Source organism: Rana temporaria, chromosome 1, assembly GCF_905171775.1.
Source record: "Rana temporaria chromosome 1, aRanTem1.1, whole genome shotgun sequence".
Taxonomy (NCBI): Eukaryota; Metazoa; Chordata; class Amphibia; order Anura; family Ranidae; genus Rana; species Rana temporaria.
In genome coordinates this window covers 194,846,016-194,870,580 of record NC_053489.1, presented here as the reverse complement: position 1 = coordinate 194,870,580, position 24,565 = coordinate 194,846,016, and the positions used below count along the sequence as shown (strand labels likewise).

Below are 24,565 nucleotides of genomic sequence, written 5' to 3'. Positions count from 1 at the left end.
GTACACACTGCAATAAACCAAACCAGACACTGAGAAATCTTCTTGCACTGATCTGATGGTAGTGAACTGAATTCTGATTGATTGTTTTGGTATTATTGCAATTTGACCATGAATCTTGCTCTATTTTTTATTTTATTTTATTTTTTATTAGGCATTTGTTGTTTGATGATTAATAAGTCTATTTACGGTGTCACTGGTTCCAGGGTAATCAATAAACAGCATTTGTATCCATACTGGTTTAATCCACAAAATCAGTGCATTTCCTGTTTCTAAACCATTGCTATGGTGCACAATTATTAATGGCAATTCAGTATTCTGTTCAATTAGTTGCTCCTTTTTGTAGGCCAAGGTTCGAGAGCTAGAAGAGAAATGTCGGATTCAGAGTGAACAATTCAATCTCCTTTCCCGAGAGCTGGAAAAGTTTCGTCAGCAAACTGGAAAAATTGACTTGTTTAGCAGTAACGCTCTGTATAATTTTGATGCACCGATTTCCCCCAATAAGACTCTCACCCATTTAATAAATGGAATAACCACTACTCTTGGAAAAGGTGAGTTTGAACAAATGTTGGATAACTGAAATATAAAAATGAATGGTGTATACTGTATATATCATGTTAAAGTGGAGTTCCACCCATAAATATAACATTACATCAGTAGTTTTAAAAAAATGTCATTAGTCCTTTACGAAATTTTTTTTTTTTTTAGATGCCTTCAAAGTGTTGTTGCTAGGCAGAATAGTTAATCTTCCCACTTCCTGCACCTAGGTGCTTAATGCTTCCTAACCTACACCGCACAGACTCCTGGGAATGTAGTGGGTGTAACTTTCCCGGAGTCTGTGCACTCCCCAGTCTCAAAGAATCATGTGACTTGGACAGCACAGGTGCTGAAACCTGATCTGACACTGCTTGTGCAGCACTGAGCATGTGCAAGATCTGCAAGGCTGAAATCCAGGAAGTCATACAGTCTGGCTTCATGATGCCCACACTTAAGATGGCCCCAGTCAATTTCTATTTTATAAAGTGTCTAAATGCTGTAACAACCTAACAAAACGGACCTTAGTTTTCAGACTAACTTTACTAGAATACATTAAGCTTGTGTATTACAGGGGTATTTATATTTAAAAAGTGAAATTGTGGCCGGAACTCCGCTTTAAATCAAGTCCTGGTATAACACTACCAACAAAATGCAATAGATGTTAAATGCTGAATACTACATGCTACAGTAAAAATAAGAACTGTAAAAAACAATTCTGCACACAAATGAATAAAACCTAACCTACAAGAAAAGTAGTGAAAAATCACCCCACAAACTAAGCAGGAACATATACAATACATAAATAATAAACTCCAATAAGTTTCATGCAATCAATCATATATCTAAGTGTTCACTATGGACTAAATGGACCAAACTATATCATTAAAAATAAAATTGCAATAGAAAAGTGCAAATAAAGTCATTAAATACAAAGTGCAAGTCCCTGAAAAAGTCTACCAACACTATATCCAGTGAGGAAATGTGTCCACAAACACATGATTTTCCCTTACGCACACTCTCACCCTCTAAATATGACCCCCACAACAAAGGTCATATTGTGCTTAGGTATAAAATGCCCAGGTCTGTATTCCCCTTGTTGAACTGCTTACAGAAGTCTAAGGGCTCTTTCACACGTCCGTTCCGTTCGTCCGTTTTTTGGACGTCCGTTAACGGACCGCAATGCTTCCCTATGGGTTAACGTCCGTTAGCGGATGAGCATCCGCTAACGTCCATTAGCATTCGTCTGCGTTAAGTTCCGTTTTTTTGGACGGAAGAAAACCCTATTTTTCTTCCGTCAAAAAAACGGAACGGACGAAAAACGGACGTTAGCGGATGATCCGTTTACCATCCGATCCGCTAACATCCGTTTTTCATCAAAATATGTAAAAAGCCCCCCCCAAAAAAAAAAAAAAAAAAACGGATGAAAAAACGGATGGAAAAACTGATGGAAAAACTGATGGAAAAACTGATGGAAAAACTGATGGAAAAACGGACGAAAAACGGACGAAAAACTGATGGAAAAACGGATCAACTGATGAAAAAAAAACTGATCTAAAAAACTGAGCTGACGTGTGAAAGAGCCCTTACTCTCCTCCACGGATCTTTCACTTGTTTATTCTAGCAATGATCATTGGCTCAGGTGGCATATGTTTAACCAATTACCAAAAAAGACAAAATTGGCTTAGTGCTCAGAAATGAATTGCACTTGCATGAATGAATGAAAAGAATCGTATGTCACTTTAAATCATAGCAGTGCTGCTGCTTATCTTAGCAGTTGTGGAAATCTTAAAGGAGAAGTACAGCCAAAGCTAATTTTTTTCTCACTCCTGTGACCCGTTTTCAGCTAAAGCCGGCTGTCAGCTGAGGTCATAGAGCCAGTCCTGGCTTGGGCAATCCTGATCCGCCCACATGCCTGGACCAGCTCAGGTTATCAGCGAGCTGCTGAGAGCCTGAGCCGGTCGCCCCACCCCCTCAACAGCCCAGCACTCCAGTGACAGTCACCAGCTCTGAGAACCGAGCAATGAGCATTGTTTTATCACTCGGTTCTCAGTCTTAGAGCCAGCAGAAGTGAGATGTAGAATCGGACTGATGCTGCATCCACCTAGGTAAGTACGAATCTACAAAACAAAACCTATACTTTTCCTTTACCGATAGCTCCTAACTTTAGAACCACTCTAATCTATTTTATGTTGACCCCCCTGCCACCAGCTAGAGCATTGGTGTATTTTGAAATAAAAGTGGTTGAGAGGAAATTGTTTAAAAAACATGAAAGCTTAACATATAGATTTGTCCTCCGTTATCCTCTAATTTAATGTTCAATATTTCTCTGTGACTCAGCAGCTTAATTACGGAATTGTCCTCTAATATTTTGGCTCTGATTCTCAAAAATATTACAGCATGAGTTATTGGAGTGATGTCATTTGACTGTAGATTTTTAAAGCGTATATAAACCAAAGGCAAAAATGTACTATATTACTGCTTACCAATCATTAAATGTGGTGGCTGCATTATTCTTTTTTTACCAGCTTTATACCTTTATTTTCTGGATATTCTAATATTTTCTAATATTTTTCTAATATGTCTAATATTTTCACCTGAAATTATCTGCTTCTTTACATAAATGAGTATCTTCTGTACTTATTGTAAAAAAAAATGTACATTTTGCAATTAATATGTTAGATGTTTTTTATACATTCACATACAAGTCTGCCATGCAAATAAGACATTCCCCAAGGAGCATTCCCTGAAGTCTCCCTAAGTTTATTGTTTGTCAATTTTTATGTCCCACTTAAGAATAAATCATTTGGGTCTATCTAGCAAGACAAGATACTGTATGTGTAGTGCAGTAACCCATAACATAACATTTATAACAACATTCATCTTTCTGCTGCCTAATATTAAAAAATTCCAAATTTCATGGATAACTGGCAGTTTACAATGCTAGACCATTACTTTATCAGTCCAGTAAACAAGAAATGTAGATGAAAGAAGATTTTATCACAACCCAATAAGCATGACAAAAATTGCCTGATTGCAGATAGACTCCAAAATTGTATTTAGGGACAGATTTAAAGTGCATTGATATAAAATGTACCACCAATGCCTTGAGAGCTCTATCTCTTTGTTAGGATAGAGGGAGAGCACCTCTAGTTTACAACTGATAAATGAAGATCTGGCACCACGCTACAGGGAGGGTTGATTATGGTAAACATAGCTCTTCTACCTCTTTATTAACATTACATAGAAGATGAGAGCTAAATGAGATGTTTTAGCTAATAAAACGCAAGTAAAAGACAAGCAGCAATTTTTTTTAAGTTATGCTATGCGAATGGAAACCTGTAACAAATATGAAGTAGGTGTTATAGCAGCTTGGTTGCAGAAGTGAAAATACATTTACCTTCTTGGCACCGACAGTACCCATATATGCCGCCTCTCTGCGGTTGGGTCTTAATACAGAGCAGCTGCATATACGCGGCCCTGTGCAAACTACTTACAATGCTGAGAACGCACTCCCTGCACGCTCCCAGGTCGGTAGACAGCAGGAATTGGTAAGCTTCGAATTTATACTTGACAGCCAATCACAGCGATCACATGACCCGAATGCCCACCTCCCGCTTTAAGGATCAGAAGGGGGTCCGCTTCAAGAGGTTAAATAGAGTCTGTGAAAGAAAGGTTTACAAATAAGATGTAGAATTTTATAGCAACGTTTCCATAGGGTGTATAAATGTCTTGATAATCTATTTCACACCAAACCTATTGGTAAACCTTCTATAATTCTTTGTGTTTTCTTTTATACAGGATATGAAAGTCCCACAGGTAGCCGGTCTTTAATTTCTGAATTTATCCGCCCTCTTCAAATTACAGGAGAAAAGCCGGAACAACTATCTGTAAAGCCCATTTTTCTGTCAAGATCCCGATCTGGCAGCTCAAGGCACAGGTTTGAGTCCGATGTAAGTTTACTTGATAATCTATTGCAAGAGATTGTTCTGGTTCTAATGAGAAAATTACACCATTTTCACTGCAAGAAAATTAGATTGCTCTACTGCACTACCCAACCTTTCTGCAGAAATGATTTTTGATGCACTGAGGTGCATAGGCAGCCTATTCAAGTGAATGTATCTTAACGCTCATGCAACACACTGCAGTGGACCACTCTGGTCTAACTGGGCTATCACTGACTGTAGCTGCAGCACCTGTGGAATATTTTATCTTCAAACTATACAACCAAAGCTTATCAGTTTAACTTTTACGTGTTCTCTGTAGTTCAGCTCCTATCAGCCTTCTAATCTCTAATGTACACAAAGAGCAGTTACACAGTATGAGGGGAGAGAGTAGACCGGTAACACCTGACTTGACTAATTTCACTGCTTAGAGGATGAATTACTCTAGAATGGTTGTAACCAAAGAGGTCAGTGAGGGCTTATTTTAACCCATAGATGCTGGCATAACACATATCTGCAGCGTCATAGAGGTCAGTGAGTGCTTTTTAAAAAAAATATATTGTTTTATTGAAAGAAACAGAAGAGACAGGTTATATACAATGAAAGACATGAGAATACATCTCAGCAATTCATCCATTACGTAGCATTATAGAATAGGAGTATACCAATATTATAAAGAGAAAACATACTGAAACATGTCTCTTAGTCACCAAAATCTGTCACATTTTTACAGAACAGTAAACAAACCAGAATAAAATAGAGTAAGGGCCCTTTGACAAGGGGCGGATCAGTAATGATCTGCTCCATGTGTCCGCAAAGCTCAGCGGGGATCCTCCGTAAAATCCCCGCTGAGCTGGCAGCTGACAGGGCGGCCCCCGCACACTGTGCAGGGACCGCCCTGTCTTTCCTCTGCTCTCCCCTATGGGGGATCGGATGAACACGGACCGTATGTCCATGTTCATCCGATCCGGCAGACGGAAGAGAAATAGGATTTCTTCCGTCCGCAAATTCGGATCTTTGCGGAGGCGGACAAATTACGGGTGTCAGCGGATGTTCATCTGCTGACATCCGTAATCACATAGGGACCCATGTATGTCTCGTTTTCATCCGCAAACGGACGGATAAAAATGCGGACATATGGTCCGTACGTGTGAAAGGGCCCTTAGACTATGGGGGAGATTTACCAAAACGGGAGCACTCAGAATCTGGTGCAGCTGGGCATGGTAACCAATCAGCTTCTAATTTCAGCTTGTTCAATTAAGCTTTGACTATAAAACCTTGAAGCTAATTGATTTCCAGGTTTTGCACCATGCCGTTTTAGTAAATAACCCCCTATATCCTTACTTTCCATATAGGGAAAGTGAGTGCCAGCAACACGTAACCTAATAAATTTACATATCATGAAAAGTCTCTTAAGCATTGTCACCCTTACAAATACGCCATCATTAGAGAAGGGGGCTAGATATTAAACTTAGCAAAGAGTTACTTGTGTCTTGTGAGTCTAGCCATGGGACCCAAATGTTGGTGAATTTTGTAGGGCAGCCCCTAGCCTCATAAACTAATTTGTACAATGGGAGATTTTGCTTTATAACAGGTTTCCACAGACCAATATGTAGGGGTTCAGAGTCCAATACAGTACTACTGTTTTCCTGGCATAATAAAGTAGTAACTGCAATAACAATTTAAACTTGGTAGGAAGCTCAATGTCCCCAAACACCCCCAGGAGACACCACGTGGGGCTGCAGATGTTGGGGAGCTTAAAGGTATCTGTGATAAATGCTATGACTGCTGACCAAAATGGTCTGATCTTATTAGGACCATATCATATGGATACCTGTTCCATCTCGCATTTATGACAAAGGAGGTAGCCGTCTATGCATTAGACAGAGTCTTTTTGGGGTATACTACATTCATGGAAATACCGTAGCTGTATTGATTTATCCCTAGCAGAAATAACAGGATATGGATAGGAGCTACAGACTTATTATCAATCAACTATGTTTACTCTTTTTAAATCATAATAGCAACAGCAACTACCTAAGTGACCCTGATCAAAAGTTAACATACTTCAGTTCTTAAAGGGTTTGTAAAGGATTTTTTTTTTATCTTAATAGCTTCCTTAACCCTAATGCAGTGCTGTTTTCATGTCCTCATTGTTCATTTCTGCTCTCAAGTTGCTGTAATTATTCTCTGATCTCCACACCCTTCCTGGTTGTCTTTCCTGATAACCACAGTGCTGGGAGCTTTCTCTCTGTGGTCACTAATCAAGGAGGTGTGATTACTGTGTGTCTAAAATAGGGATCCTCCTGCTCTCGGGTCCCTATTCTGTGTTCCTGGCCCCTCCCTCCTGTTGAGTGCCCCCACAGTAAGCAGCTTGCTATGGGGGCACTCGAGCCAAGTCACAGCTCCCTGTGTCCATTCAGACACAAAGCTGTGGCCCGGCCAGCCCAGCCCCCTTTCTCTCCTGATTGGCTGACTGTCTATTCATACCCCTTAAACATTTCCACATTTTGTCATGTTACAACCAAAAACGTAAATGTATTTTATTGGGATTTTATGTGATAGATCAACAAAAAGTGGCACGCAATTGTGAAGTGGAAAGAAAATGGTAAATGGTTTTCAAAATGTTTTACAAATAAATATCTAAAAAGTGTGGCGTGCATTTTTATTTAGCCCCTTGAGTCAATACTTTGTAAAACCACCTTTCGCCCCAACTGCAGCTGAAAGTCTTTTTTGGTATGTCTCTACCAGCTTTGCAAATCTAGAGAGTGAAATGTTTGCCCATTCTACTGTGCAAAATAGCTCAAGGTCTGTCAACTTGTATGGAGTGCGTCTGTGAACAGCAATTTTCCTGCTTACCATAGGTTGTCAATTTATTTAGGTCTGGACTTTGACTGGGCCATTCTAACAGGTAAATATGCTTTGATCTAAACCATTCCATTGTAACTCTGGCTGTATGTTTAGGGTTGTTGTCCTGCTGGAAGGTGAACCTCCGCCCCAGTCTCAAGTCTTTGCAGACTCTAATGCCCTGTACACAAGATCGGTCCATCCGATGAAAACGGACTGATGGATTTTTTCATCAGTTATCCGATGAAGCTGACTGATGATCAGTCGTGCCTACACACCATCGGTTAAAAAAACGATCGCGTCAGAACGCGGTCACGTAAACCACGTACGACGGCACTATAAAGGGGAAGTTCAAATCCAATGGCGCCACCCTTGGGGCTGCTTTAGCTGATTTTGTGTTGGTAAAAGACGATTTGTGCTTTTCTGTCTGTTACAGCGTGATGAATGTGCTATCTCCATAACAAACGCTACTTTTACTAGAACGAGCACTCCTGTCCCCTAATTTAGTCTGAGCATGCGTGGATTTTTAACCGATGGACGTGCCTACAGACGATCGTTTTTTTCCTCGTTTTTTTAACCGATGGATAAAAAAACGATGGGGCCCACACACGATCGGTTAGTCTGATGAAAACGGTCCATCAGACCGTTTTCATCAGACAAACCGGTCGTGTGTACGCGGCATAACAGGTTTTCGTCTATGATTGCACTGTATTTGGCTCCATCCATCTTCCCTTAAACTCTGACCCTGCTGAAGAAAATCATTCCCACAACATGATGCTGCCACCACCATGTTTCACGATGGGGATGGTGTGTTCAGGGTGATGTGAAGTGTTGGTGTTCTGCCACACATAGCGTTTTGCTTTTCAGCCAAAAAGTAACATTTTGGTCTCATCTGACCAGAACACCTTCTTCCACATGTTTGCTGTGTCCCCCACATGGCTTCTCGCAAACTGAAAATGGGATTTCTTATGGTTTTCTTTCAACAATGGTTTTCTTCTTTCCACTCTTCCATAAAGGCCAGATTTGTGGAGTGTATGACAATTGTTGTCCTGTGGACAGATTCTCCCACTGGAGCTGTGGATCTCTGCAGCTCCTCCAGAGTTACCAAGGGCCTCTTGGCTGCTTTTCTGATGAATGCTCTCTTTGCCAGGCCTGTCAGTTTAGGTGGATGGCCATGTCTTGGTAGGTTTGCAGTTGTGCCATGTTCTTTCCAATTTTGGATGATTGATTGAACAGTGGTCTGCGAGATGTTTAAAGCTTTGGATATTTCTTTATAACCTAACCCTGCTTTAAACTTCACAACGTTATCCCTGACCTGTCTGGTGTGCTCCTTGGCCTTTCTTTGGTGCGGTTTGTTCATTAACCACTTAAGGACCTGCTCACGACTATATACGTCCTGTCTTTGAAGATGGATATCTCGGTAACGGCAGCAGCTGCTGCCACAACCGAGATATCCATCTTTCCTGCGAGCGGTCCTGTAAACGAAAACGGTGGTCTCCATGGCGGAATTCGCCACAAAATCACCGCTCTCCCGCGCCCTCCGCCGCTTACCGGAGCCGTCGGCAGCGGCGATCGGGTGCTGTCTCCTGCTTGGCTGGGATACGAGTAAGGGCAAGATGGCCCCCACCCGTCCCCATAGCAGGGCAGAAGTGACGTCAAAACGTCACTTCCGCCCATGCTTCTTAACCCCCCTGGCGGTATTCCTGAGTCTGGCTCGGGGTAAGATTTTTATACCAAGAGCGGTATCCCCGAGCCAGACTCAGGCTCGCCACGCTGCAGCCAGAGACAAAGTTACTTACCTTGTACCTGGATCCAGCGATGCCGCCGCACTGTGTGAGCGAGCAGGTCCTCGCTCGATTCAAACAGTGTCCCTATGTGCCGCCGATCTCCGTTCCCTGCGACGTTACGATGCACGGGGGCGGAGAACGGCGCCAAATTCAAAAAAGTAAACAAACATCTTACATACAGTATGTAAAAAATACACACACCCCTTGTCCCTAGTGGTCTGGCCAGTGCCCTACATGTTCTTTTGTATAATAAAAACAGTTTTTTCTGCCTGCAAACTGTAGATTGTCCATAGCAACCAAAAGTGTCCCTTTATGTCAAAAATGGTTTTAGAGCAGCTAGAAAACAGCGATAATAAATTATAATCACTTGCAGAATTGTGTGATAGCGATTTGTGGGGAAATTCATCATAAAAAAATAAAAATAATGACAGCAGCAATTCTGCAACTGAGTAAATTTCAGTGATTTTGAGTTGATTACATTATTGAATAATATTTATTATAATTATATTATTATTTGTTATAATTATTTATTATATTATAATTTATAATTTTGTTTTTCAAACTTTTTCATACCCGGGATGCCTACTAGACTCTTGTTTGGTCAGATTTAAGTGAGTTATTCCTAAGAATTACAGGCCTACAGTATAAAATGCCAAATTTCCTTGCAAAATAATGGTACCACTTTCAGCACCTAAAATCTGAAATAATCATACCGCCAGGGAGGTTTAAGCAATATTTTCTTGTTGTAATTTTTTTTTTTGCATTTAAGTCTAAATATGAGATCTGAGGTATTTTTGACCCCAGGTCTCATATTTTAAGAGGACCTGTCATGCTTTTTTCTATAACAAGGGATGTATACATTCCTTGTAATAGTAATAAAACTGATCCATTTTTTTTTCAGTGTAAAAATTTATAAAATAAATAAAAATAAATAAGAAAACAAAAAAATTAAAATTGTTTAAAGCGCCCCGTCCCGACGAGCTCATGCGCAGAAGCGAACGCATACGTGAGTAGCGCCCGCATATGAAAACGATGTTCAAACCACACAAGTGTATCACCGCGATCGTTAGAGCGAGAGCAATAATTCTAGCCCTAGACCTCCTCTGTAGCTCAAAAGATGCAACCTATAGAATTTTTTAAAGGTTGCCTTTGGAGATTTTTAAGGGTAAAAGTTTGACGCCATTCCACGAGCGGGCGCAATTTTGAAGCGTGACATGTTGGGTATCATTTTACTCGGCGTAACATTATGTTTCACAATATATATCAAAATTGGGCTAACTTTACTGTTGTCTTATTTTTTAATAAAAAAAAGTGAATTTTTTCCAAAAAAAAGTGTGCTTGTAAGACCGCTGCGTAAATACGGTGTGACAAAAAGTATTGCAATGACCGCCATTTTATTCTCTAGGGTGTTAGAAAAAAAAATATTTATAATGTTTGGGGGTTTTAAGTAATTTTATAGCAAAAAAAACTGTTTTAGTCTTTAACGCCAAATCTGAAAAACAGCCAAGGTTCTTAAGTGGTTAAGGTTCTCTAACAAACCTCTGAGGGCTTCACAGAACAGCTGTATTTATACTGAGATTAAATTACACACAGGTGGATTCTATTTACTAATTAAATTAAAAAGTCATATAAGGTAAGAGGATATCAGAATATTTCAGAAAAACATGTCCTAATGAAACCATTTGGGACAGGACTTCTACCCAAAGGCACATTCTTAAGAGTTCACAAAATGTCACTGAATAAGATATCCTGTTCTAATTTCTTTATAGCCTGAGCTGGTAATTGGGGATAATTTCTTTCTGACAGATACAGTGTCTTTACTAATTTGATGACTTCCGAAGGCAATTGGTTCCACTAGATGCTAGTAAGGGGTATCAGAGTAAAGGGGACTGAATACAAATGCACGTCACACTTTTCAGTTATTTATTTGTAAAAACAATGGAAAAACATTTATCATTTTCCTTCCACTGCACAATTATGTGCCACTTTTTGTTGGTCTATCACATAAAATCCCAATAAAATACATTTACGTTTTTGGATATAACATGTCAAATTGTGGAAAATTTGGGATATGAATACTTTTTCAAGGTACTGTAGTCACTTATCCGATGTCTTATTTTGTTTTCTATTTCTGATTCCCCTTCTTTTAGATTATACAAAGAATAATACTAAATATGCAGTATATTACTAAAGCACTAATAGGAGTATAACCAACAAAATAAAAACTATAATTAATGTGACTAATTATATTAATGAAAAAAAGCTGCACTTATTTAAAATGTGTTCTGGCACCACATGTACAAATAAATAAAAATTTTGCTCACTATTAGTTTTTTATTTTCTATTTTTTTAAAGAATAATGCTGCTCCTTAAATTTTTGGCCAATTTTTGAAGGCTCGTAGAGTTCCTTGCCAGTTGGAGATTTTCAACATGAAACATACATTTTCCAAAATGAATGCTTGAGGACTCTGTTTAACATGCGGGCACATTTATTCCCCTGAATGTAAAACCTGTGGACCAGGAGTCTAAACCTACTCTGAACCAATGGACCATCTATTTCAACTGCAACCTAAGATTTGCCAAGCTTTGCCTGTCTTGGATGTCACCCTCTGTTTAATGATGAGCTAAAATAGTAATTTGATGTAATAGCCCATCATACATCAGACCTAAATAGTTGTTTTATTTGCAGAAGTCTTTAAGATTAAATGCACCCTGGACTACTGTTTTGTGGGCTTTCCATAACACACTCTCATATACCTCTCCAGAGCCATTTTCATTAACGTAACATGTAAGAGTAGAACTCATTTTCAATGGCAACTGGATCGTCCAAAAGGTTTTCATTAAGATGCCACATTCCAAACTCTCTTTATTGAAAGGAGTTAGGATAAGCTTTACTGAACCATGATCTGAGATACAGTGCCCTGCAAAAGTATTCACCCCCCTTGGCTTTTTACCTATTTTGTTACATTACAGCCTTTAGTTTAATGTTTTTTTTTAATCTAAATTATATGTGATGGATCAGAACACAATAGTCTAAGTTGGTGAAGTAAAATTAGAAAAATATATACGTAATATACGTAAATATATACGTACCGATACTTGTATCGGTATCGGGACCGATTCCGAGTATTTGCGGGAGTACTTGTACTCCCACAAACAGGGCCGTTTGAAGGAATTTGGGGGCCCCAAGCAAAATGGACATAGAGGCCCCCCAACCCCCCCCCTCCACAAAACCTACAGGAACCACAACATAGCGATACAGTTTACGTTCACTCACACTCAAAACTGGTGCCCCCCATCACAGACTGGTGCCCCCCATCACAGACTGGTGCCCCCATCACAGACTGGTGCCCCCATCACAGACTGACCCCCCCATCACAGACTGACCCCCCCATCACAGACTGGTGCTTCCATCACAGACTGACCCCCCATCACAGACTGACCCCCCCATCACAGACTAACCCCCATCACAGACTGACCCCCCCCATCACAGACTGGTGCCTCCATCACAGACTGACCCCCCATCACAGACTGATCCCCCATCACAAACTGGTGCCCCATCACAAACTGGTGCCCCATCACAGACTGACCCCCCATCACACTGGTGCCCCCATCATAGACTGACCCCACATCACAGACTGACCCCACATCACAGACTGACCCCCCCCCCCTCACATACTTTTTTCCTCATCACAGACCCCCCTAGATAGTAGACTCCTGTCCCAATAACAGCACAGCACTCCCCCTCCCCACAGAGCATTACCTTATTCACACACGAATCGATGAGAAGCACGGCAGCCCCGGACAACGGGCGGGACTTTTCATGTTAAAAGTGAGTGATTGATTGCTGGGACCGCCCCGCTGCATAGCAGCCAATCACCCACTTCTTAACTTAAACAGTCCGGTGCTTTGTCCAGAGCGGCCGAGGCTCTCATCTTGTGTGAATAAGCAGGGCCGCTGTTAGAAATCATGGGGCCTCGTACAGCCTATCTGACAGGGCCCCCTTCAACCACGCCCTAGCCCCCACCCCCGGCCCCACTCCTGACCCTAACTTGAAGCAAAATGCAGGTTTGTTGCTGTTTACATATGTGTGTGGTGCCAACGTATGCGTTTGCTATTAGTATGCATGAAAGAGCAGGGGTCAGTTAAAATTTCTTTTAAATTGTATGTTATTTATTAAAAATAAACAAAAAACACCTTACACTGTATTTTTCATTTTTTTTGGTAATTTTTGCTTTCACGAGGGATGGACAACATTTCTTGTGATAACATGGACCATGACAGGTCCTCTTTATAGAGAGATCTGTTTTTTTTTTAGACCCCATATCTGTCCTCTGGCCTCCAAAGCATCTGATCAAGCTAAGATCAGTTTGATCAGATGCTTGTTCAAGTCGGTAATGGCTTCTTTACATGAGACTAAAACCAGAAGTGATCAAATCTTCGTCACTTCTGGTTTCTGACGTCACACGGTGGGAGGAACGACATCCATTCCTCTCACTGTGTCCCAGTAACTGGATGCTACTGGTCACATCTTAAAAGCAGTAAAGGCTGTGGTGGAACCCCCTTTCCACTGCCTGTAAACTTTACTGTACCCCTAAACTAAGTTTAAAGTAGCATGTTTCTTATTATCATCAGGTTACAATTATCACACAGGCAGCACAGTAAGCAGGGGCTCTATCATAGCTTTATCATGGCTCTATGCCACATGGCTGTTGAGTGCTGGCTTAGTTAACTTATGGCTGTATTGTATATAACAGACTGTAACAGTACAACCATAACAAAGTCAGCACCCAAAAGCAATTTGACACAGAGCCATGACAGAGACCCTGCTGTGCTGCCTGTGTGATGATTGTAACCTAACCTGCTGTGAGATAAATAATAGGACACCGTGAGTATTCTTTCATCTATTCCCACTCACTGTGTCCAGTGCAGCCACGATCTCCTCCTGCTCCCCCGATCTCCAGCCGCTCAACTTCTTCACATCTCTTCAGAGAAGCAGTCAGGACACGAACGGAGCACAGCTGTATCACTCCGCCAGCCGGGACTCATAGAATAGTGGGCGGCATGATGTACATGTGCCTGAAAATGAAGAAATAGTCCCTCTGCTGTGCTCCCCTCCTCGGCCTCTGTGTTGACTAGATGAGGCATCGGACAATAATAGACCCACTCTGTAAGCAAGTTTAAGTGGGGAAAAGTTTAGAAAACAGGCAGACAGACGAGCCAGCTTGGGGGCCCCTTTCTAGCTCGGGGCCCCAAGCAATTGCTTGGTTTGCCTGTCCTGTTGCGACGGGCCTGCCCACAAATGCCCCCGATGCCAGATCCGATACTCGCCCGCCACGCTGCTACGCCGCATCCCCGGCATGCTGCTGCGCCGCCTCTTGGTTAATACGGGCGGGGAACATTACAGTTTTCATTTGAATAGCTGTAGTGATTCGCGCCGCGCCGCATATAGACACTCCCCCTTGCTCGGGTGAACTGTCCAATCCCGAGCAAGGGGGAGTGTCTATACGCGGCGCGGCTATCAAATGAAAGCTGTAATGTTCCCCGCCCGTATTAACCAAGAGGCGGCGCAGCAGCATGCAGGAAGGGGGACATGGCTGCATATATGGGGGGGACATGGCTGGGTATGGGGGGGACATGGATTGGCTGCATATGGGGGGACATGGCTGCATATGGGGGGGACATGGATTGGCTGCATATGGGGGGGACATGGATTGGCTGCATATGGGGGGGACATGGCTGGATATGGGGGGGACATGGCTGCATCTGTGGGGACATGGCTGCATATGGGGGGTACATGGATTGGCTGCATATGGGGGGGACATGGCTGCATATGGGGGGGACATGGATTGGCTGCATATGGGGGGGACATGGCTGCATATGGGGGGACATAGCTGGATATGGGGGGGACATGGCTGCATATGGGGGGACATGGCTGCATCTGTGGGGGGACATGGCTGCATCTGTGGGGGGACATGGCTGCATTTGTGGGGGGACATGGCTGCATTTGGGGACACATTTAAAAAAAAGTATCGGTATTCGGTATCGGCGAGTACTTGAAAAAAAGTATCGGTACTTGTACTCAGTCCTAAAAAAGTGGTATCGGGACAACCCTAGTAAAAATATTTTTCAGAGATAAAAAAAGAATAATTGGCATGTGTGTATGTATTCACCCCCTTTGTTATGAAGCCCATTAAAAGCTCTGGTGCAACCAATTACCATCAGAAGTCACATAATTAGTGAAATTATGTCAACCTGTGTGCAATCTAAGTGTCACATGATCTGTCATTACATATACACACCTTTTTGAAAGGCCCCAGAGGCTTCAACACCTAAGCAAGAGGCACCACTAACCAAACACTGCCATGAAGACCAAGGAACTCTCCAAACAAGTAAGGGAAAATGTTGTTGAGAAGTACAAGTCAGGGTTAGGTTATATTAAAATATCCAAACCTTTGATGACCCCTTGGAGCACCATCAAATCTATCATAACCAAATGGAAAGAACATTGCACAACAGCATACCTGCCAAGCGACGGCTGCACACCAAAACTCACGGACCGGGCAAGGAGGGCAATAATCAGAGAGGCAGCATAGAGACCTAAGGCAACCCTGGAGGAGCTGCAGAGCAGCAGAGACTGGAGTATCTGTACATAGAATGACAATAAGCCGTACGCTCCATAGAGTTGGGCTTTATGGCAGAGTGGCCAGAAGAAAGCCGTTATTTTCAGCAAAAAAAATAAACAAAAAAAGGAAAACAGTTGCTCGAAAAAAGCAATTGATGGTCGGACTTTAAAGGCAAGGCGGAAGTATATAAAAAGTATAAATTTATTACAAAAAATAGATTAAACAAACAATTAAGATAATAGAAAACCATATAAATTGATAAATAAATATGGACAATATCCTCTGTACATTGACGATTTATATGGTTTTCTATTATCTCAATTGTTGTTTGTTTAATCTATTTTTTGTAATAAATGTATACTTTTTATATACTTCCGCCTTGCCTTTAAAGTCTGACCATCAATTGCTTTTTTCGAGCAACTGTTTTCCCTTTTTTGTTTACCTTACCTATGGATGTGGCTAATGTGTGTGCTCCCCCCGTCCCTGTTTCCCCTTTTTTGTTCTTTGATTCAGCATAAAAAACTAAATGGCACGTTTTGAGTTTGCGAAAAGGCATGTGGGAGACTCCCAAAATGCATGGAGGAAGGTGCTCTGGTCTGATGAGACTAAAATTGAACTTTTTGGCCATCAAAGAAAACGCTATGTCTGGCACAGACCCAACACATCACATCACCCAAAGAACACCATCCCCACAGTGAAACATGGTGGTAGCAGTGGGGATGTTTTTCAGCAGTCGGGACTGGGAAACTGGTCAGAGTTGAGGGAAAGATGGATGGTGCTAAATACAGGGATATTCATGAGCAAAACCTGTACCACTCTATGAGTAATTTGAGGCTAGGACGGAGGTTCACCTTCCAGCAGGACAATGACCCCAAACACACTGTTAAAGCAACACTTGAGTGGTTTAAGGGGAAACATGTAAATGTGTTGGAATGGCCTAGTCAAAGCCCAAACCTCAATCCAATAGAAAATCTGTGTTAAAGATTGCTGTTCACAAGTGCAAACCATCCAACTTGAAGGAGCTGGAGAAATTTTGCAAGGAGGAATGGGCAAAAGTCCCAGTGGTAAGAAATGGCAAGTGCAAGACTTATCCAAAGCAACTTGGAGCTGTGATAGCCGCAAAAAGGTTGACTTTAGAGGGGTGAATAGTTATGCACATTTACTTTTTTCTGTTATTTTGTCCTATGTGTTGTTTGCTTTACAAAAAAAATCTTCAAAGTTGTGGGCATGTTCTGCAAATTAAATGATGCAAATCCTCAAACAATCCATGTTAATTCCAGGTTGTGAGGCAACAAAACACGGAAAATGCCAAGGGGGTGAATACTTTTGCAAGGCACCATAGTGATAGGGTAAATCCTCACTGAGGAAACTCTGTCTAAATCAATTGATCAATTAAGAACAGATCTATTTCAGAATATGATTGGTTCCCCGTTGAAAAATGTTTAGTCTTTCTCATAGCATGCAGAACCCACCAACTGTTCACCAATCTCTTTTAATAAAAAAAATTGGAAAGATATTTCCTTGCAGGCTTTGACAGAGTTGTCTTTCTAGAGAAAGTATCTAAAAAAGTATGGGGCATATACAGTATGTTGGTAAACATAATGACAGACCCTACAGTGTGCCCTTAACCATCACGTATCTTCCTTCAGGGTCTTCAAGATGATTTAGCAGAATAAAAGGACAACATTTTTGTATATACAAACAATAACCACCCCAACCTTTAACTGGCCTTTGCAGCAAGGGGCACAAGAAAGGGCGACACATGTCAAAAAACAACAAAGAAAAATTCCCAGCTCACTAGCCAAGCAGCAACAAACTAAATTGTCTAACAGTTCACAGTAAAACCAGGGGTTTCGTTTTCATATCTTTGCAAATATTTTCTTAACCACTTAAGCCTCGACCAAAATGCAGGTAAAGGACCAGGCCCCTTTTTGCGATTCGGGACTGCGTCGCTTTAACTGACAATTGCGCGGTCGTGCGACGTGGCTCCCAAACAAAATTAGTGTCCTTTTTTTCCCACAAATAGAGCTTTCTTTTGGTGGTACTTGATCACCTCTGCGGTTTTTATTTTTTGTGCTATAAACAAAAATAGAGAGACAATTTTGAAAAAAAAAACAATATTTTTTACTTTTTGCTATAATAAATATCCCCGCAGTCCCGGAGCTTCGGACTGGGTCGCGGGCGCGCGCCTGCGACCTACGGCTGGGTAGATGTACAGGACGTGCCGGTACGTCTATCTGCCCAGCCGTGCCATTCTGTGGACTTATATCTACAGGCGGCGGTCCTTAAGTGGTTAAGCTGCAGGGTCACTTCCTGGCACCCTAGTGTACTGCAGTCCAAACTCTAAACATTTTTGAGAGTCTACAAAGTTAAAGCACATATATAATAAATATGGATAAATTGAGGGCAGGTATGCCTGGAGGGAGCCCAGCCCACCCCTCTGTAAAGGTAAAGGGATGCACTGGACACCCAGCAATAGCAAAGCTATCTTGTGTTTCTCCTCACCAATTAACCAACAGTACAAACAAATGGCAACCACCCCAACCTATAACTGACCTGTACAGCAAGGAGTACATGGAAGGACGACACATGTTAAAAAAATAACAAAGAAAAATTCCCAGCTCCCTTAAACAGCCAGCCTGCAACAAACCAAATTGTCCTAACAGTTCTTGTTAAAACCAGGGGTTTCGCTTGAACACATTTGCAAATATATGCGTAAGCTGCAGGGCCACTTAATGACACCCTAGTGCAGCCCTCAAAATTTCCACTCGCCTACTAGCATTTGGCGAGTGGATTTAAGCTGGGGGCGAGTGATGACAGGGCTGCATGACCAATCTCCCTCCAATCTGTGCCTACACTTAGAGTCCCGATGAGATTGGCGGCCAAAGAGGAAAGGTGCATGCTCGGGAAAAGTAGTCTGTTGAGCCACGCACAGGCAGAGCAGTACACAGGTGCTCTCCTTAGAAATTCTCATTAAGTCATGGGACCCAACTGTATTACCTCTCTGAGCCTGCCCCCCTCCCCCGGGCCCCCGACCAATGTAGCTGGAGAGCGAGCAGAAAGTAATGAGTGAGGTGGAGGATTGCAAAAATTACCACTCTGGTGCAGCGCTCACTGAAAGTTGCCCTGACATGAGAGCGGCAGCCTTCTAGTTTGTGCAGTTTTCTTCTCCTTGTGCTCTATGTAAGTTTAGCCTGAGCACTGTGAACAGACTGGTCTCAATGTGTGCTATGCGCTGTCAGTGTGCGCTGTGCTATGGTGTCAATGGCTGTGCAGTTGTGTGGATCTCAGCGCTGGATTGTACTCCCTCCCGCTGTGCTGCAGCTCCTCTCCTCTCTGCCAGCCTGAATAAAAGGGGGAAGTGGGGACATGCAAGCGTGGAGCCGCACACACAGGCTCCTAATGATGAGATGAATGGGAGAGAAAGAGAGGATGGATGGGAGTTGCAGAGGAGACAGCAAGAGAATGGGGAAGAGACCCAGTTCTAGTGCCCTGTCCCTCTGGTCTGCCCCCAGTGCCCTGTCCCTCTGGTCTGCCCCCAGTGCCCTGTCCCTCTGGTCTGCCCCCAGTGCCCTGTCCCATTTTGTTGTTGTTGGTAATATTTAATTTTGTAACTTGATTCTGCATAAAACATTGTCATTCCATGAGATAATCTACGAGGGCGTGTTTACGGGTGCAATTAGGCGCAGGACAGTGTATGAATTAGGTGGGGCAACTGGTGGCGAGTAACTCTTGAGGCCTGGCTAGTAGCTCAGGACTTGAAATTTTGAGCCCTGCCCTAGTGTACTGCAGCCCTTACACTGTAAATTTTAAGAGTTTCCAAAGCTGGAGCACATATATAAAAATGGATAGATTACAAGCAGGTAAGCCTTGAGGGAGCCCACCCCTCCTTAAAGGTAAAGGGCGCATTGGACACCCAAAATGTATGTATAGCTATTGCCACCTGGACCTTTGCACTCTATAATGCACCTACAGCTTTTTTCTATCATGAACAGGACACATCAGAGATGCCCTATATCCCCTTTTCTGTTTATTTTAATGATGGAAGCATTGAGGGCCAACCCAGACATCAAGCTTGCCACTTTTGCAAACATTTTTGTTTTTTGTACTAAAACTTGCATGACTCCTAAAACCTAAAATCCTGAAGGAGACCTTGCTAATTTTAAAATATGGGCATGTCTGTGATTCTTCCAATGACAAAATTAGAATGGGAGTCCATGAAGGCGTCCTTCCCTTTTTAAATGGCAAAAAAATTACATATATGGAAATTAAGTTGACTGACTTTTGGGATACATGATTTAGTCATAATTTTTCACCACTTTTACAAATAAGTTACACTGTACTTGGTTGGGTAGGATAAATATTATGAAGATTGTGACTTTCCCTAGATTTTTATTCTTTAAAAGTGTCCAGGTTCTTTGTCTATTGTGTAATATGGGAATTTCTAAGGCTTGTTTGGAGAGGAAAATACCATAGGTTGTCATACAAACTAAATAGGACTAAAGAGAAAGGGGGCTGGGTTTTTTAGATCTCTGTTTGTACTATCAGGCAAATGCACTGATGAGGATTGTAAATTGGAACCTACACATTCAAGATAAACTATGTGTTCCTATAGAAAAGATAATGGCAGGCCGGAATCTGGCCCATGCTCCTTGGGTTCACAAGGAGCATAGAGGCCTGGCAAATTCAATTTCAGCCTGACACAAGCAAAGTTAGAAATATGGAACCAACTAAATAAAGAAGGAAGTCTAGTACCCTTCCCATCCCCACTTTTACCAATGGGAGTCTTCCCCTGGTTTGTATTTAGGGAAGAGCTGGCATTTTTTAACACATGTAAAGGTAAAACAGAAATTTTTAGAAGGCTCTGACCTGAAACCTCTTTCTGCTTTCAGGAATGAATGGTGTAGGTCCATTATGAATGTCTGGAAACCTATAAACATAAACACATATTTAAGCATTTTTTAATAGCTTAGATAAAAAAGCTGCGACCAGTGACTTATTTGACTTCTTTCAAAACCTTGTGTGTCTTGAGCGATCTAGCCACTAGGTTGCTCTCTGCTTCCTATAAATTGCTTTTGGGTTTAGCCTCACAAATGATTCCTTATTATATTAGGAACAGGGAGGGGAAATTAGGTAAGACTCTGTCAGAAACTGTGGTGGAGGAAATCACTTAGGCTAGTGCACACATACTCCATCAGTCCTGGAATACAGAAATGTTGCTATAAATTCTTAGAGAGATGGTATATTTTCCCTGAGAATTTGGCTAGAATTTTTCCATCTGTGTCAGTGAACTGCTGAAGGGGTGTGGCTTGAAAGGGGACCTTTTAGCATATATGGTGGGACTGCCCTTTAATACAGATATTTTGAGGCTTGGTTCACACTATCGCCACATCCGTCCCACAGTAGGGGTCCGGTGCGTGCTGGTTCATCGTTTCAGGTCCAATTTCAGCCCGAATTATGGGCTGAATTCGGACCTGAAACGCACCAAAAAAGGCACACGTTTTTCCAGCAATTTGCACGGACCTACTGCAGAGATATGTGAACTGGCTCCATAGAGAGCCAGTCACATTCTCCTGCTATGCAAATTGGATGCGTTGAAACCTCATACAATTCGCATAGGTGGGAACCGAGCCTCAATGAAGATCTGCATCTTAATTGGTCAAATTGCACAATATTGTTTAGCGGGTGACCCTCTACCAGTATAGTTCCATGCTTCCCATCTCTCAGTGGGAAAATTTAAAAGATCTTTATTTTTCATGCAGGGAAGAATTTAATATCCTTGAACTGGAAATTGCCTATTGTTCCATCAGTGAAGGACTGGATAGTAAAATTACAAGAAATTAGAGAGGCAGAGAAATAGAGATATTGATGTAACAATGAATTTTAAAAACTCTATGATTGAAGGGTCCAATGGATCAAGTTTGCATCCTCTGACACATTAAGGCTGGGTTCACACTATTGCGAATTGGATTCAGCTTACAACGCATCCAATTTGCATAACATTTAAAAACATGTTGTTTTCAATAGGTATGGTTCACATATATGCGTTGCATCCGCACTCCACATTGCACAAAATTTGTGTGCGTTTACTAGGCAGTGCGGTGCGAATTGCAGACACAAAATCTTCAATGGGAACGCATCTGATTTGCAGATGTGTTCCGTTCTAAACAGGCATATTCTCCCCCTCATTCTACATCTCCCCCCTCTCCCTGGTCAGCTGATCTGCAGCTACAATGGAGAGAAACCGCTGAATGAATAATATTTTTCTTTGCAAGGAAAACAGAGCTGCAATCCAGACCGGACTAATTTGAGCCCAGCCTTAAACTTGTGTTTATTTAGAGTTATAGTTGGTTGGAGTTCGATGATTATTTGTGTTAAGGTTACAACTGGTGAGAACAGTAACCACGTAATGCAGGTATTGAGAGTTTTTTCTTTTTTTTTTTTTGTAAGTCCTTTTGTCTTTTTTTTATGCATTGGTAATATATATATATATTATTTATAATAATAATAGAATATTATATATTCTTTATGTGGAATTAGGATTGTAGTTTTGTTATTTCATGTATGACTACAAATAGAAAAACTAAAGAAACATTTACAAACAAATATACTGTACTTGGATAGGTTAAATAGTTAGGATTCGTTTTACCTTCAGGCTTTAAGGGATTAATGCTATTTACTAATAGTTAAAGTGATTCTAAAAGATTTTTGTTTTGTTTTTGATAAACTTGTCATACATACCTGTTCTGTGCAATGCCGATTGCTATGGGGGCACCCATGTGGTCTCACTCCCAAGCTGCTGCTCTTGGGTACAGTGCTGGATTTAGAGTGGAAGTGGAAGAAAAGCCAAGGTCTAACTATTCTTTTCCTCCTACTACCTATGTTAGCCAATCTATATAAAAAGAATTTACTGTATATACTCCAGCATAAGCCGAGTTTTTTAGCACATTTTTTTATGCTGAAAATGCCCCCTCGGCTTATACTCGAGTCACCTTTTTGCACGTAATCTCCCTAACTTTGGGGACTCGGTACTCCAAACTTGGCACACATATAGCCCCTCTACAAGTGTGCAAAGTTTGTTTTACGGGGGACCTACGGCCGGGGAGCACCGATTTTTCAAAGTCGGGCACCCCTTCTATTGACTCCCATGTTAAACTGTAATTTCTCTGGTAAATTTGGGGACCCGGTACTGGCCGGTCATAGGTCCCCTGGACCCGAAAATTGGCACACATGTAGCCCAAGTTCTCTACAAGTGTGCAAAGTTTGCTGTCTGGGGACCCTATGGCCGGGAAGCACCGATTTTTCAAAGCTGGGCACCCCTTCTATATACTCCCATGTTAAACGTAAGTCTAGTCATGGACACAGTGAGGCATGGGCACAGTGAGGCATGCACACAGTGAGGCATGCGCACAGTGAGGCATGCACATGGACTCAGTGAGGCAAAGTGAGGCATGCAGATGGACACCCTAGGCTTATACTCGAGTCAATAAGTTTTCCCAGTTTTTTGTGGTAAAATTAGGTGCCGTAAAATTCGGGTCTGCTTATACTCGAGTATATGCGGTATGTTCTTACCTATTTTTATTTTGCTCTGATCTGGTTATGTATCCCGTAGCTCCAGCTCCTCTGAGTCAGTGGGTGGCTGCAGCAGGTGAGAGAAGGGAGCACCGTCAATGGCTGGGCCGTGGCAGCCTATGGGTGACATCATGGCTCTGGGAATTCCTGGACATTGACAAATGCTCCCTTAGCCGGAACTACAGGATCACGTGACCGGACCTGAGTGAGTTAAAAATCCATATACACATCTTTTATTTTTATTTATATACAGCTTAGGCAGAATATGTAGGATGTGTATGCGGAGGCAACATTTTTAATAATTCCTGGATATAGTTTTTTCTTCCACTTTAAAAACCAAAGGATACAAGACCATTTTAAACATTCATTGTAGTTAACGTTTCTCAGTGTTTTTGCTTGCCATTTGTAAAGTTCGCTGCTCTGCTGAGGCACAAGCAAAATTCAATCATTATTTTGCAGATCTTAAAGCCTATATTATGCACCATGCACAAATCACAAACTCAGGGTTGTAACTATGTGAAATTGGGCCCCACAGCAAAACTGTTAATGGCTCCCTAACTCTTTAATCACCATGTTTATGGCAATTCTTTTAGTGACTACCAGTTACTTTGCAAGCCTATGCAGATTCCAAAACTATATGTACATTCAAAATGCTATTGCTACCTACATAAATCATTGTATAACTAGACAGCTCTGGGCACCATAAAAGATGCAATAGTCTGCTATGGCTATATACTGTGTTTAAACCTTTGAATACAGTGCTTCTTGGTTTTATGTTTTGTTAGCAGAGCAGTCTCCTGACATGGAAAGGCAGACGTGTTACCTTAAATTTAGGCATGTGATTTGTATTTAGTTTACAAAGTAAATAATTGTCTATTGTCAGAAATTGTATGTTCCATGTATAGGGATCTTTTCAAATTGAAACATGTAGGCTGTTATTGCTTTTTATTTTACAAGTGTGACTTCTTTGGCGGTCATGCTGATCTCTTGCTTCAAAATTTTGCATGATTAAGCCAGAACAAGTATGCAACTGAGAAAATCTGACTTAAATTAAAATTTCCTGATATACATGCTTGTTTTGGGTCAATTACCAAAAAAGTCATAGTTCATGTTCAAAGAGATATGTATAGTCCAAACTTTTGAATAGAATGTAGATGGATTATTACCCCTGTTACCTTTTTGCTGTCTGTGCCACGACTAGTTAGATTCCCCTTTTTTTAGGTATCTGTAATTATTGCCCCCTAAACAGAAAACAAAA

At 41.6% G+C, this 24,565-nt stretch overlaps 1 protein-coding gene across 16 annotated transcripts in view; it reads left to right on the top strand.

Annotated features, from left to right (window-relative positions):
• The window catches only part of RIMBP2 (RIMS binding protein 2), a 758,298-nt gene that overhangs the window by 500,735 nt on the left and 232,998 nt on the right, over positions 1–24,565 (top strand). For all 16 annotated transcript variants that reach the window (XM_040347437.1, XM_040347489.1, XM_040347429.1 and 13 more), the window contains 2 exons: positions 344–548; positions 4,333–4,484. In XM_040347437.1, coding sequence (XP_040203371.1) covers positions 344–548; positions 4,333–4,484 — 357 coding nt within the window. The remainder of the gene's footprint in view (positions 1–343; positions 549–4,332; positions 4,485–24,565) is intronic.